At 42.8% G+C, this 16,798-nt stretch overlaps 1 protein-coding gene across 1 annotated transcript; it reads left to right on the top strand.

Moving 5' to 3' along the window:
• Positions 1-12,070: 12,070 nt before the first annotated feature.
• LOC306922073 (uncharacterized protein) lies at positions 12,071-16,594 on the top strand (the record flags this gene model as incomplete). The annotated part of the gene is made up of 6 exons (XM_079499462.1): positions 12,071-12,383; positions 12,539-12,604; positions 13,866-13,970; positions 14,189-14,260; positions 14,421-14,546; positions 15,638-16,594. 6 exons carry the CDS (start codon positions 12,071-12,073, stop codon positions 15,922-15,924), a joined length of 969 nt encoding a protein of 322 aa, XP_079355588.1. The 3' UTR covers positions 15,925-16,594.
• Positions 16,595-16,798: the final 204 nt, after the last annotated feature.

Genomic DNA, 16,798 nt, shown 5'->3' with positions numbered 1-16,798 from the left:
GTGGCTTAACGTACAAGCTCAATTTGTTTCCTGCTATGGAGCTGTTGTGCTATTATACTCAGTGTTGATTTTGACAGCAATTTTGTTTCAGTCATATAGTCTTTTGAATAGTTTTCATTTAGTTTCAGTCACATTTTAGTCTCCTGGAATGTCTCAGTGTTATAGTCTAGTCGACTAAATATCAGAAGATTTTAGTCGACTACATCTACAGTTGATTTAGTCGTGGGCCTTGATGATGCCGTCGTAATGGCTGATTTTACGCTGGCTGAATATAGCAGATCTACACAGGGACAAATTAGCCATTGGGCCAGTGGGGCCCTTGGCTCTCAGGGGCCCTTCGGAGAAATTGGGCCGCGCGGTACTAGGTTTGACGCCCTGAAAAGGGCTCCTGGGGCCCTTCATTGGCCATTGATTTTGTTAAATTTAGGTCAAAAAGATGATAAAAACACGGAAAAACACGAAAATGTTGCGCGCATGCACGCTGTGGGGGCCCTGCAAAAATGACTGGCCCAGGGGCCCTCATGGGGGTTAATCCGTCCCTGGATCTACAGCTCACAACGCGTTGACGCACTGTGAGCTGTAGGTCGGCTATTTTCAGCATGCAATCAAGTATAAAATGTCTTACATATACTGGATCTCTTGTCCACTAGTCCCTTCCTAACATTTTAGACTTTTTTTTATTTGTTGGCGAAATTGTCAAATTATTATTTAGTCTTACTTTCAGTCATCATAGCTTAGTTTTCATTTAGTTTCCATTCAGTTTCCGTCAGTGAAAAAACGTAGTCGACGTAAAATGTTCATCATAGTTTTTTTGTATTTCTTTTTTATAATTCTTATCCCACAATTTTGTAACCCATTTTTCACCCCTGTGTCAATTATCTAATGTGATCCTGGGCTCTACACACCCTCCGCCAACCTACTAGTCCCCATATATGGGGGACATGGGGAGAGCAACGGACTTGAACTCATGCTTCCTTCATGCCTGAGTGTCCAAGTTGCTCCTTTACACCTGACAGGGGAGAGTTTCCCTGGTTGGACGTAGTGCGTGGAAGGAACACGTTATTCCAACCAGTTCCTTTCTCCTCCATCAGGCGCCCCGGCTGGCCAGGGGGAGGCAGTTTAGAGACCAGGATTACTGCATGTTTTTTGTGAGGGTATACCTACCCTAGGGGACACGGGGAGAACATGTGAGAGTACCTACCCTAGGGGACACGGGGAGAACATGTGAGAGTACCTACCCTAGGGGACACGGGGAGAACATGTGAGAGTACCTACCCTAGGGGACACGGGGAGAACATGTGAGAGTACCTACCCTAGGGGACACGGGGAGAACATGCAAACTCCACACAGAAAGGCCCTCATCATAGCTTTTGTCGACAAAATCAACACTGGTGCTCCTGAAGAACAACAGCCTGGTGTTGTTAGCATACTAACCGTTTGGCCGCCAGGATTCATTAGATATTCACTGTAATTCACGCCAGGATTTCCCCCCTCCCGTTTTACCCTTACTTTGAAGAGCAAAGAAAAACACGACCGGATGTTACAAATGTTACTACACCGTGTGTGGACCGTGTCGAGTCCATATCGGCGATCAGAAAGGGTTACCGCAGCCATTGCAGCGTTGGCTGTAATGTTTTAGACTTGAAATGTGAAATGCCATTATGGGAAAAGGAACTGGGGATAAAGGCGATCGAACCAAACAGATAGAGTGGGTGCGGGTGCGTGCGCAATTCAAGATGGCGCGCTCCATTGCTGTTGACAACATCACCTATATCAACCCAGTAGTAACCCACTGAGCATTTTTGTAGTCTAATAGACGTATACATGGCTAAAAAATTGGTCTAAAAACTGGTGTAAAAATAGTCTAAAAATGAAAGTTCTTTAGCAGTCTATAGGCTAAGATTAGACGTTGAAACAACGACTAATCTAATAAAACAACATCGTTTCAACGTCTATATATAGACGGCCTACATTTAGACCTTGATTAGCCAGGCTAATCAAAATGTTTAGACTATGCCATTTAGACGTCTAAAAGCCGAACATTGCTCAGTGGGAATGTGAGCAGCATTAGCATAGCATTAGCATAGCATTAGCATAGCATTAGCATTGCTCAGTGGGAATGTGAGCAGCATTAGCATAGCATTAGCATAGCATTAGCATTGCTCAGTGGGAATGTGAGCAGCATTCCGACTTGATCTATTCTATCATAACCACTAAGAAATTGCGTAATGCACTGACAACTATTAGGAAAGGACGAAGAGTTCTTATTATTGTCACGGGGGCCCGCCCTGCCCTGCTCCCCCGCAGCGGGGAAGTATTTTCTTGGCTGCATGGTGCTGGTGGTGAGCTGAGGTAAAGTACTGCATGCATCTTTTCTACCCTATAGGTTAAAGCGTTAGCATTTGAATAGCCTGAGCTAACGCTAGACATTTCTGGCCTAGACGGGAGGGCCGCGACTAAGATTTGTGCACACCCTGATTGGTTCACCGATCTGTCCGTCAGCCCCGGTCTCCCCCCAGTGCAGCACTGTTATTGTGTCTACCAGAAGCAGAAACCACTGGTTGCTGGAGTATACCATTCTAACGGACTGTCAAAGTTATTTCCACAGAGTCTGCACACGTCGTTTTTTTTCTTAGACAGTGTGGTGGGTTCTTCAGCCATTCTCCTCATTTTCCTCGCATTCCTCGTTGAAGTTCCACTGGTAATGATTTCCTCACGGTGTTATTTTGAGGGGTGCACACCGCTCAAAGCCCTGAAGTCACATCATTTGAAGCGACGCCTATGCGGAAGGGTTGACTCCCACGTTTAGGCCAGTGCAGCCCATACGTAAATCCAGGCTTTCATTTTTCACTCAGACGAAATGAAAGCCTGGGTATCGAGGCTAGCATTTGAATGCCTGAACTGTGCGAACGTAAACGAGGACAGGCAAACTTGCAGCACCAAACCAAGCTAATCGTCATACACTGAGTTGGCAGTGCCCAGATTTGAACCCATGACGTTGTGTTCCAAAGGCGGTAGCTCTACCTACTGTGCTATCCAGACACAATCAGTTGTTCTATTGTTAACAGCAGAATCATTCAGTGTTTGTGATGACAATTATGTGTGTCCTGGTACATTATTCATTACTACAGTGTGTTTTTTTAAGGCTGGTTTCAGTGCTATGTTTTGGCATGACCTCTACCATACTGTAAAGTTGCAAAAGCACATGACGCTGCATGTATGTATTAGGGACAAAAGAAGAATTTTCACAAAACGGCAATTTTCATTGGCTCATAAAACCTTTATTTTTTCACTTAAAAAAACATTTCCCATACTGTATATGTCCAAAGTTCACGTGTAGAACCTTTCGTGCATTTTGATCAAAGATCCTGGGAGGAGATGCATTTTAATTGATTTTCATATAATTCAAAATGGCGGGTGATCTAGAGGTCAGAGGTCAAAAGTAAGAGTACGAAACTTGTTCGGCATGAGGAGACGCATATGTGTATCGAAGATTCATTGCCGACGGTCAAACGGTTCATGAGCTATGCGTGGTCAAAGTTTGCATTTTCAATTGAGTGCTATAGCGCCACCCTTTGGCCAATGGTTGTGGGCTTCGCATTCTCACCGTTTGGCATGGCCCTCTTAACCTGACTCCGCCAGATGGGGCAGCAGAGAGTACACTGGGTTCCCCCCTCCTGCTCCCATCTGGGAACTCTCAGGCAGACTTGATGCCCGGCCACAAAACGGCCTGGCCAATCAGCAGCAGCTTCTAGCAGCTTATAGCAGCAGCTTCTAGCTTCTAGCTGCTGCTGATTGGCCAGGCTGTTTTGTGGCCGGGCATCAAGTCTGCCTGAGAGTTCCCAGATGGGAGCAGGAGGGGGGAACCCAGTGTACTCTCTGCTGCCCCATCTGGCGGAGTCAGGTTATGGCCCTCTACCATATCTCCAAATTTCGCAAAAACCGACTGCACGGTTAAGCCAGAACTGCTATTTTTGGCAGAAGGAGAAGAAAAAACTATAACAATAAAGGACCAAGTCCTTTCAGGACTGCATGGTCCTTTAATGAAAGGCTATTTAGGCCTACAGGTCTAGTAGCAGCAGGTGATTGGATCAGAAACATTAATTTCTCAACATTGTTAAATAATTTAACTTTCATTATTTCATCTCTGTCGTGTGGAAAAAATGTGATCTCCAGATAAATAATACCTAGGATTTCAGATTCTCGTTTTCTAAAATATAAATAAAGATATGAACTGGAATGCCCTATGTACTGTGCCCGCTGTCAGTGGAGTACAGCGAGCGGGCACACACACACACACACACACACACACACACACACACACACACACACACACACAGGGACAACTGTCAATATTTGAACACCGATATATCTACCAAAGGAGATAAGTTTAGCTAAAATGGGCCTCATGCGCCAATAAGTTCCTAACTTTTCCTCTTACATTTCTTCCTAAGTGAATTCCTAAGAGAAGTCCAGTCAGATTCATGAAACGTTCTTAAGTAGGCAGAATTGTTCGTAAGCATGTTCTTATGATGATGAATCCAAATCCTCGTAACTTGAAGGGGTGTGCCAGTTCATTCAAATTATCATAGGTAGAAGCGCCACATATCCTAATTAGCATCCTAATTACCATAGGGAACCGCCCCACCAATCCCATATACGGCATTGGGAATTCACTTTCCTACCTGTGTTCACCCAGGTGGGTGTAGTTTTGCATGACTCCATGGCCTTGCCTGCAGTCACACCTGTGTGTGATTGCAGCTCACAGGACCTCACACATAGAAATAAAGTTGAGTGAAGTCAAGAATACCTAAACTAAAGTATAAATATGGTGGAACACCAGACTCCAAACATTAAAAATCAATAATACTGTGGAGGTACTGAAGTGAACAGAAATTTTCACATTTTCAATATTTCAATATTTTAATATTTTAATATTTTCAATATTCATGAATGTATTTTATTATTTATCTCACAATAGTCAACTGGGGGGTGGGGGGGGGGGAGGTTATGTGGTGGGTATGGTGCGTTTGTTTGGGTTGGGTTGTGAACTCTAAACCAGTGGTTCTCAAACATTTTCATGTCAAGGACCCCCAAATTGACATGCATTCTGCAGACCTCCATATGAAAATATTTTCCGCACTGACAATATTTGCACTGACAACTATTAGGAAAGGACGAAGAGTTCTTATTATTGTCACGGGGGCCCGCCCTGCCCTGCTCCCCCGCAGCGGGGAAGTCTTTTCTTGGCTGCATGGTGCTGGTGGTGAGCTGAGGTAAAGTACTGCATGCATCTTTTCTACCCTATAGGTTAAAGCGTTAGCATTTGAATAGCCTGAGCTAACGCTAGACATTTCTGGCCTAGACGGGAGGGCCGCGACTAAGATTTGTGCACACCCTGATTGGTTCACCGATCTGTCCGTCAGCCCCGGTCTCCCCCCAGTGCAGCACTGTTATTGTGTCTACCAGAAGCAGAAACCACTGGTTGCTGGAGTATACCATTCTAACGGACTGTCAAAGTTATTTCCACAGAGTCTGCACACGTCGTTTTTTTTCTTAGACAGTGTGGTGGGTTCTTCAGTCATTCTCCTCATTTTCCTCGCATTCCTCGTTTGAAGTTCCACTGGTAATGATTTCCTCACGGTGTTATTTTGAGGGGTGCACACCGCTCAAAGCCCTGATGTCACATAATTTGAAGCGACGCCTATGCGGAAGGGTTGACTCCCACGTTTAGGCCAGTGCAGCCCATACGTAAATCCAGGCTTTCATTTTTCACGCAGACGAAATAAAAGCCTGGGTATCGAGGCTAGCATTTGAATGCCTGAACTGCGCGAACGTAAACGAGGACAGGCAAACTTGCAGCACCAAACCAAGCTAATCGTCATACACTGAGTTGGCAGTGCCCAGATTTGAACCCATGACGTTGTGTTCCAAAGGCGGTAGCTCTACCTACTGTGCTATCCAGACACAATCAGTTGTTCTATTGTTAACAGCAGAATCATTCAGTGTTTGTGATGACAATTATGTGTTTCCTGGTACATTATTCATTACTACAGTGTGTTTTTTTAAGGCTGGTTTCAGTGCTATGTTTTGGCATGACCCTCTACCATACTGTAAAGTTGCAAAAGCACATGACGCTGCATGTATGTATTAGGGACCAAAGAAGAATTTTCACAAAACGGCAATTTTCATTGGCTCATAAAACCTTTATTTTTTCACTTAAAAAAACATTTCCCATACTGTATATGTCTAAAGTTCACGTGTAGAACCTTTCGTGCATTTTGATCAAAGATCCTGGGAGGAGATGCATTTTAATTGATTTTCATATAATTCAAAATGGCGGGTGATCTAGAGGTCAGAGGTCAAAAGTAAGAGTACGAAACTTGTTCGGCATGAGGAGACGCATATGTGTATCGAAGATTCATTGCCGACGGTCAAACGGTTCATGAGCTATGCTTTTTGATTGATTGATTGAAGAATTTATTAACAGTTTGCAGAATTACAGTACATTTCAAGCACAAACTCAATACAAAGGCTGTTAACTGTGAGTGGACGACCCAATTAAGCATTACACTTGTTTCCAATAGGGTCCACCATGTTCAAATCATCAAAACATTTAGAGACGTACAAATAGACACTTCTATAGACAGAACAGGAATTCATCATAAAGGAGGTAAAAAGGGAAAAGAAACATATACAGTGAGGGAAAAAAAGGGGTGGGCGGTGGGGGGGATTCACGTTCAGCTCCGTTAATTTGTTTGTTTTCCTTGGAGGAGCTGCGTTGGGTCCCCAAGTCGGCTCCGTGGCCGTACCTTGAGTTGGCTGTGTGGCCGTGACCGTCTCTTGTGTTGTCCTTGTGTTGGGTCCCCAAGTCGGCTCCGTGGCCGTACCTTGAGTTGGCTGTGTGGCCGTGACCGTCTCTTGTGTTGTCCTTGCGTTGGGTCCCCAAGTCGGCTCAGTGGCCATACCTTGAGTTGGCTGTGTGGCCGCGACCGTCTCTTGTGTTGTCCTTGCGTTCGTGTTTGAGGGATTCCGATTTTACAGGGGCCAGTTTCGAATTGCAGCCGTCCGTAGGTGCCCTTTGAGAGCGGTTTTGAAGGAGTCAAGGGATTCGCATGTCTTAATGACAGTTGCGTGGTCAAAGTTTGCATTTTCAATTCAGTGCTATAGCGCCACCCTTTGGCCAATGGTTGTGGGCTTCACATTCTCACCGTTGGGCATGGCCCTCTACCATATCTCCAAATTTCGCGAAAACCGACTGCACGGTTCAGCCAGAACTGCTATTTTTGGCAGAAGGAGAAGAAAAAAACTATAACAATAAAGGACCAAGTCCTTTCAGGACTGCATGGTCCTTTAATGAAAGGCTATTTAGGCCTACAAGTCTAGTAGCAGCAGGTGATTGGATCAGAAACATTAATTTCTCAACATTGTCAAATAATTAAACTTTCATTATTTCATCTCTGTGGTGTGGAAAAAATGTGATCTCCAGATAAATAATACCTTGTTTTCTAAAATATAAATGAACTGGAGATATGAACTGGAATGCCGTATGTACTGTGCCCGCTGTCAGTGGAGTACAACGCGTGAACACACACACACACACACACACACACACACACACACACACACACACACACACACACACACACACACACACACACACACACAGCTGAGTTGCACTGTACTGGTGGGTTCTGGTTCCATCTACACAAACTGCTACATCTGGCTCCACCCGTTACCCATTCTCCTTATCTGCCATTTTTTTACCATTTTAAAACATTTTTTAAATAGTTCAAATAGCTGATCTGCAAGCTCACAATGTGTCGATATAGATCGGCTGTGGTTGAACTGTTTTAAAATGGTAAAAAATGCCAAAATAAGTTTAGGAATTTCTGTCGTGTGGAAATCTTTTTATTAATCTTTTCACACACAATAAAAATAAATGCCATATTTAATACTGATATTTAATACTACTACTGCCGTGCTAAAGTAGGCTGGTCAAAATAGCAGATCTACAAGCTCACAAGGCACCGCATCTTATATTATGACAACTGTGAGCTTGTAGATCAGCAAGTTTGACTACTGTGAATTTGTAGATCGGCTGTTTGTTATATCCCAAAGTTTTTGGACAAATGTTGAACTTTTAGCTTAATGACCTATTGACCTTGCAAATTAGGTTTGCAAGATTGTGTGTGTGTGTGTGTGTGTGTGTGTGTGTGTGTGTGTGTGTGTGTGTGTGTGTGTGTGTGTGTGTGTGTGTGTGTGTGTGTGTGTGTGTGTGTGTGTGTGTGTGTGTGTGTGGACTGCTTGGTCCTTTAATTAAAGGCTATTTAGGCCTACAGGTGTGATCTAGTAGCAGCAGGTGATTGGATCAGAAACATTAATTTCTCAACATTGTCAAATAATTAAACTTTCATTATTTCATCTGTCGTGTGGAAAGAAATGTGATCTCCAGATTAATCTTTTTATTAATCTGCTCACTAAATTGATACTGTATATATTTGACCACCGACCAAAGATTTGTTACAGAAATGCAAAATTCGTCACAACACTTTCAAGAATTTCCGAAAATGCTCAAAAATAGCAGATATACAAGCTTCGCAGTGTGGCACGAAGTGACATGCTGCAGGCTTGTACATCTGATATTTTTTAATAGTCAACTTTTAAAATATGGAATTCATTTCAAACGGGCAGCGATGAAGAGGTCTATAACTGTCACTTCTAATAAATAATAGTCTAATAATAATAATAATAATACCTAGGATTTCAGATTCTCGTTTTCTAAAATATAAATAAAGATATGAACTGGAATGCCCGCTGTCAGTGGAGTACAACGCGCGAGCACTCAGCACACACACACACACACACACACACACACACACACACACACACACACACACACACACACACACACACACACAGGGACAACTGTCAATATTTGAACACCGATATATCTACCAAAGGAGATACGTTTAGCTAAAAACAGTGTGGGGACTGAACAACACCAGGACACTAAAAACAGTGTGGGGACTGAACAACACCAGGACACTAAAAACAGTGTGGGGACTGAACAACACCAGGACACTAAAAACAGTGTGGGGACTGAACAACACCAGGACACTAAAAACAGTGTTCTGCTCTTGTGATCTCACACACACACACACCAAACTAAATGGAAGTGGTTTCAAGTGGAATTCATCAATATCACTTAATTCTGTTTAACAATGTTTAATAAAAAGAGCTGAGTTGCTGTACTGGTGGGTTCTGGTTCCATCTACACCAACTGCTACATCTGGCTCCACCCCTTACCCATTATCCTTATCTGCCTTTTTTACCATTTTAAAACATTTTTAAAATAGTTCAAATAGCTGATCTGCAAGCTCACAATGTGTCGATGTAGATCGGCTGGTTGAACTATTTTAAAATGTTTTAAAATGGTAAAAAATGGCAAAATAAGTTTAGGAATAAGGGGTGGAGCAAGACAGGGCCCAATATCTCTGTGCCAACAATAGCAGATCTACCAGCTCACAATGTGTCACGTTGCAAGGCGTTGTGAGCTTGTAGATCGGCTATTTTGGTGAATGTTCCTCCATAATAGGGATGCTGGGGTTCAAGTGGTTCAAGTTATTTACAGGGTGATAAATACAATTTTAATGTTATTTACAGGTTTGATCTAGTAGCAGCAGGTGATTGGATCAGAAACATTAATTTCTCAACATTGTCAAATAATGTAACTGTTATTATTTCATCTCTGTCGTGTGGAAATCTTTTTATTAATCTTTTCACACACAATAAAAATTAAATGCCATATTTAATACTACTATCTACTGCCGTGCTAAAGTAGGCTGGTCAAAATAGCAGATCTACAAGCTCACAAGGCGCCGCATCTTATTATTATGACAACTGTGAGCTTGTAGATCGGCTTGAAGATTGATTACTGTGAGCTTGTAGATCAGCTGGGGTTCAAGTGGTTCAAGTTATTTACAGGGGTGATAAATACAATTATAATGAAAGGATATTTACAGGTTTGATCTAGTTAGTATCAGGTGATCTAGTTAGTATCAGGTGATCTAGTTAGTATCAGGTGATTGGATCAGAAACATTCATTTCTCAACATTGTCAAATAATTTAACTTTTATTATTTCATCACGCTACAAGGCTAAACTGAGACGGGAAAAAACAGTGACCAAGGAAATAGTTAGCCTGGCTAATAAGCCAGACTCAAATCACACTGTCGTGTGGTATTTGAGTCTGGAGATGCTGTGTATGGACCTCTTTTCCTGGGGGGGCGGGTTCAAACATTTTCTCTTTGACGCAATTGGTCAGAGCTACTGTCAGTCAAAGGTCTCAAGCATTGAACGTCACTGTACCAAAGCCCGCCCATATTGCATACCGTGTCCCGATTGGCCACACCAGTTATCTGGTGTAAGAAATGGGCGTACAATTGAGCCTCTCCAGACGGTAATCCGCCGGCAGGCAAATTTTCTTTTGCCAAAGGCTGATTCGGTCTGGCTTATTAGCCAGGCTAGGAAATAGTGACCTGGACAGAGGACTGTAAGGAGGAAATGAGATGCCCAATTTATGGAAAATGTCTTGTATTGTGCCTCTCCCCAAGAAGCCTGGAGCCACTGAACTAAAAGACTTCAGGCTCTTACTTCCATTTTGGGAAAATGTTTTGAAAGAGTTATAAGCAGACAAATCACAGCGATGGTTTCTAACAGCTTAGATCATCTCCAATTTGCTTATAAAAGTGGAGGAACTGATGATGCAACTATCAGCCTGTTTAACACCCTGTCAAAGCATCTCCAAGTCCCCTCCCACTTTGCCAGGGTCCTTTTTATTGATTTGACCTCTGCTTTCAACAGCATGCAGATACACACCCTTCTGCAGAGACTCAGTGACATAGGGGTAAATGGAGGTATTATCCATCTTGTCAGAGACTTCCTCTCTGACCGTCCTCAACAGGTCCGTGTTAATGATACTCTGTCCGACATCACTGTGCTTAACACCCGGTGCTCCTTATATACAAATGAATTCCAGTTAGACCAGGATATGTTTCATTTGTTCAAATATGCGGATGATATGGCCTTGGTTGCCTTACTGAAGAAGGGGGATATAGCGGGGGAGGAAGCATACAGAGTACATCTCTTCAACTGGTGCGATAAAAGCTACTTAGGGATCAATGTGACAAAAACCAAATAACTTGTCATTTATGAAAAGGAACCTCTGAGTTCATTACAATTGGTGGACAAATAGTGGAGGTAGTAGACAATTTTAAATAGTTAGGCACATATATTGACAGCAAACTAAATTTCAGTGAAAATACTGACCAGATTTTTAAAACTTGTAACCAACGCCTCCACCTACTACCCAAGCTCAACTCCTTTAGAGTGAGCAAGCATATCATGGAAACAGTCTATAAGAACCTGATAGAGGGAATTTTGACTTTTAACATGGCAATGTGGTATGGAAATCTTAATGTAAAAGGAAGAAGCAAGCTGCAGCGAATAGTGAACCTAGCCTCAAAAATCATTGGGAAGAGACAGAAACAATTAAGCTGCATCTACAAGGAGGTACTTCGTAAATAAGCTGTCAAGATAGCATACGACCCCTCTCAGCCACTCTGCAGGGAGTTCGAACTACTTCCCTCTGGTAGACGGTACAAAGTACCAAAAGCTAACCGTAACCATTGGAAGTGTGCGTGCGTGCGTGCGTGCGTGCGTGCGTGCGTGCGTGCGTGCGTGCGTGCGTGCGTGTGTGTGTGTGCGTGCTGTAGATAAGCAGGCTCATTTTGGTCTACAGGTAAACGGGCCTGCACACACACACACGCACACGCACACGCACACACAGCGAGAGAGAGAAAGAGGCTGGTCCCTGGGAAGATTAAGGATTGCAGGAACAGTAAACAGTTGTGCGGGTTCAAAGTCCTTGACTTTATTTAGTGTCCAGCTTGTAGATTAACTTTCCACTGGGCACAGTGACGTGTCCAACGCTATAGTCTACGAGGGCATGAGAGTATAAAGACGAGTGCTCCACACAGTGTCTTCAGTATCTCCACTCTGCATCCAGAATGAAGGCTGCCGGAGCTTTGCTGGTTCTGCTGTTCATGTGTCTCTCTGAGGTCCGACCTCAGGGAGGCTCAGGGGGGTCGGGCAGTGAGAGAGGCAACGGCGCAGAACCCGACCTCTGGACCGAACTGGAGAAGTTGAGAGGCATGGTGTTCAACCTAAGAACCACCGTAGTGGACATGAGAGCCGAGACCAGAGAGAGCCTGCGCAACGTGGAGGGAGAGGTCAAGCTGCAGAGGGACTCCGTGAGTGATCTTCGGTTGGAGCTGGGCATCACTAAGTACGAGATGGAACGGATGGTCAAGGAGAATGCAGGTCAGGAATGCATGTTTAAGAAACTACAATGCTTTTTTGTGTGTGCAAAATGTGATTCATTATTTTTGTTAAAGAAGTTAAAGTTAAAGAAGATAAGGGCTGATGTGTGTGTTTTAAAATGTGTAACAGTTTCTCTGTGATTTCCTTCTCTTCAGAAATGGCTGCCAAACTGAGTGCCGGTGAGAAAGAGCTGGAAGACCTTCAGGGCAGACTGAGCAGCAGTGAGACCAGACTGAGCAGCAGTGAGACCAGACTGAGCAGCAGTGAGACCAGTGTGGAGGTTCTAGAGACCAGACTGAGCAGCAGTGAGACCAGTGTGGAGGCCTTGAAGAAGGACAGTCAAGGTAATCAGAACACCATGATGTTCAGTGGCTGCAGGCAGGAGAGGAAAAAACGTCTTAATTTAATATAGTAATAATACATTTTAATTACTTCATTTGATGCTTGGAGAATAGAAAATTACTTTAGTTTGGCGTTAAATTATTATTATTATTTTTTGTGAGAATAGATGCTGTGGTGATAATGGCCCGGTTTCCCAAAGGCCACATGGTATAAGAGGTATGGTGTAGCACATGCTCAGTTGCTCCTCTAGGCCACACAGAAGCCTGTGAACATAGACATTCCGTGCATTGATGTTCCACGCATTGGTAGGCCTCAGGTCTACCAGTAGGCTCTCTTTACTCTTAAAATATATATATATATATATATATTTCCATTGCAAAATGATACGATACGATACATAGTCAATGTTGCTGCTTTCACTTCGATATACTTCGATTCTTGAAATTGAAATAGATTTTTCGATGCAGTTACTATATCGTTACACCCCTAATATATATATATATATATATATATATATTAGAGTAAAGAGAGCTCTCAGGATGGTAGACCTGAGGCCTACCATACCAGGCCTCAAGCCTGAGGCCTGAGGCCTACCATTGCGTGGCACATCTATGCACGGAATGTCTATGTTCACAGGCTTCTGTGTGGCCTAGAGCAGGGGTTCTCAACGTTTTTGGCCGGGGACCCCCGGAAATGCTTTGGCAATGTCTCGGGACCCCCGCCCCGCCCCCTCCCGACCCCCAATATAAATTGACTGCTACAATAACCTTAAACCATTTTGGGCGGGAACCCCTTTTGTTGTTTTAAGCATTGTTATAATTTAGCTATTGAAAAATAGCAGATCTACAAGCTCATAGCGCGCCACCGAGTGGCGCGCTACGAGCTTGTAGGTCTGCTATTTTTGAAAAATCTTGTTTTTTTTTTTTTTTTTGGAAAATAATTTGGGGACCCCCTAAAATAATTTGGCGACCCCCCGAGGGGTCGCGACCCACGAGTTGAGAACCCCTGGTCTAGAGGGCATCTGAGCATGTGCTACACCATACCTCTTACACCATGTGTCCTTTGGGAAACCGGGCCAATAACAGTTACTAATCTCTATTACTAAATGTAATCCTTTTGTTGTCATTTTCTTCTCTTCAGAAATGGCTGCCAAACTGAGCGCCGCTGAGAAAGAGCGGGAAGACCTTCAGGCCAGACTGAGCAGCTGTGAGACCAGTGTGGAGGCCTTGAAGAAGGACAGTGAAGGTAATAATTAGAACAACATGATGTTCAGTGGATGCAGGCAGGAGAGGACAGTGATGAAACAATGACTTACTTTAGTGTTCAATTCATTTTAATGACTTAATTTGATGCTTGGAGAATAGTTAGTTAGTTGTTCATGTTATTGATTGTATAGTTGATCTACTCAAATTAAACTACAGGTGGATTTGTGGCTGATTTAATATGAATGTTGTTGATTTCAGCCCATCTTGCTCAGCTGTCCACCGTAGAGAACAGGCTCGCTGACACTGACAACAAGGTGCAGGAACTGTCGAGTAAGTACAGTATGTTTATAGAATATGTTCTTAAGCATTATATTTAAAAATAAAAAAACATTATCATAAGTATTATGGGGCTTTAATATAGTAGGGCTGATAGTATCATTAATGCTTTAATAATATTATAAACAGTTATGTAATGTTCCTGTGTTGACAGACAAGCCACAGATTGCCTTCTTTGTTGGTTTGAGTTCTGGATATGTTGGACCATTTGGTTCTGACACCACTCTGGTCTATAAGAAGGTCTTCACTAACCTCGGCAACGCCTACAATCCATCCACAGGTAGGTGGTTATTAAACTCATGTTAAATAACTTTATTAATGCATAATAATTAGCTCTCACCAACTAATTACACAATTACATAATGTCACTGTCAGATGGAAACCTTGTATTTCAACATATTTTTAATTGAAGGAATGTCACAGGAAGATAGATATCAGTAGTAAAAAACCTTCAAGTTCTCTGGAAAACAACACAAAGCAAACCAAACTCACAAAACCCACCCACCCAACCTCCTAACCAAAAAGAAGTTCAAAATCAGCTATCAGCTGTCGCCTCACAGCTAGAAGGTCCTGGGTTCGATTCCCGCTCGGGACGCTGTGGGTGCTGGCGGCGTGTTTCCTCCTCCGCGTCATCAGTGCCCATACCCGAGGCGGGGTTGGTCAAAAGGGCCTTTCTGTGTGGAGTTTGCATGTTCTCCCCATGTCCCCTAGGGTAGGTACCCTCACAAAAAACATGCAGTAAACCTGGTCTCTAAACTGCCTCCCCCTGGCCAGCCAAGGGCGCCTGGTGGAGGGGAAAGGAACTGGTTGGAATAACGTGTTCCTTCCACGCGCTACGTCCAGCCAGGGAAACTCCCCCCTGTCAGGTGTAAAGGAGCAACTTGGACACTCAGGCATGAAGGAAGCATGAGTTCAAGTCCGTTGCTCTCCCCATGTCCCCCATATATGGGGACTAGGTTGGCGGAGGGTGTGTAGAGCCCAGGATCACATTAGATAATTGACACAGGGGTGAAAAATGGGTTACAAAATCGTGGGATAAAAAAAGAAAAGAAAAAGAAAATCAGTAATAGCAATACATGGGGAACCTTGTACTGTCTGTCCAAAACTTTTCAGGTAATGGGGGGAAAAATAAGTTGTTTATCCAATGGATCCAATGTAGTTATTATTTAGTCACGAGCTCTTGTTAAAGGTATAATAATGTCATTATTAACAGAAACATCCACTCCAGTATGCCAGGTGTCCTTCTCTCTGATTCTACAGCTGTGTGTGTGTGTGTGTGTGTGTGTGTGTGTGTGTGTGTGTGTGTGTGTGTGTGTGTGTGTGTGTGTGTGTGTGTGTGTGTGTGTGTGTGTGTGTGTGTGTTCTCTATAGGAATCTTCACATCTCCTGTTAAAGGACTTTATGACTTCAGGTTCTCTGCAGCTGTCTATGGTAGTTCATCAGAGTATGTGTTTATCACAATGTATAAAAATGGTCAGCGTCTCATGTATATCCAGGGATACAACAATCATGGATGGGTGGAATCCATTTCTAATGGAATGATCCTAGAGCTGGAGGAGGGAGACACCGTTGACATGAGACTACCTTCTGGGAACAGGCTCTATGATGACTCAAACAACCTCAGCACATGGAGTGGTGTTCTGGTCTATTCCATGTAACACTGATACCAGTACCATTACTTTATAGAGTGTACATGTAACACTGATACCAGTACCATTACTTTATAGAGTGTACATGTAACACTGATACCAGTACCATTACTTTATAGAGTGTACATGTAACACTGATACCAGTACCATTACTTTATATAGTGTACATGTAACACTGATACTGGTACCATTACTTTATAGAGTGTACATGTAACACTGATACTGGTACCATTACTTTATAGAGTGTACATGTAACACTGATACTGGTACCATTACTTTATAGAGTGTACATGTAACACTGATACTGGTACCATTACTTTATAGAGTGTACATGTAACACTGATACCAGTACCATTACTTTATAGAGTGTACATGTAACACTGATACTGGTACCATTACCTTATAGAGTGTACATGTAACTGATACCAGTACCATTACTTTATAGAGTGTACATGTAACAGTGATACCAGTAACTATACTTTATAGAGTGTACATGTAACACTGATACCAGTACCATTACTGTATAGAGTGTACATGTAACACTGATACCAGTACCATTACTTTATAGAGTGTACATGTAACACTGATACCAGTACCATTACTGTATAGAGTGTACATGTAACACTGATACCAGTACCATTACTTTATAGAGTGTACATGTAACACTGATACCAGTACCATTACTTTATAGAGTTTACATGTATGATACTGCAACTCAATCAGTGAATAAACACATATTCAAAAGCACTATTGTCTGTTTATTGTATGTTTACTATTATTATGTTTAACACTATAATAATTCATCTATAATTCTAATGATGTGTTTATATGCAGTATATCATCACTGGTCAGGTGGAAACAAACTGTTAGTTTTCACTGTTCC

The sequence above is a fragment of the Electrona antarctica genome (genome assembly GCF_951216825.1).
Source record: "Electrona antarctica genome assembly, chromosome: 4".
Lineage (NCBI taxonomy): Eukaryota > Metazoa > Chordata > Actinopteri > Myctophiformes > Myctophidae > Electrona > Electrona antarctica.
This window is presented reverse-complemented; position numbering and strand designations above follow the sequence as displayed.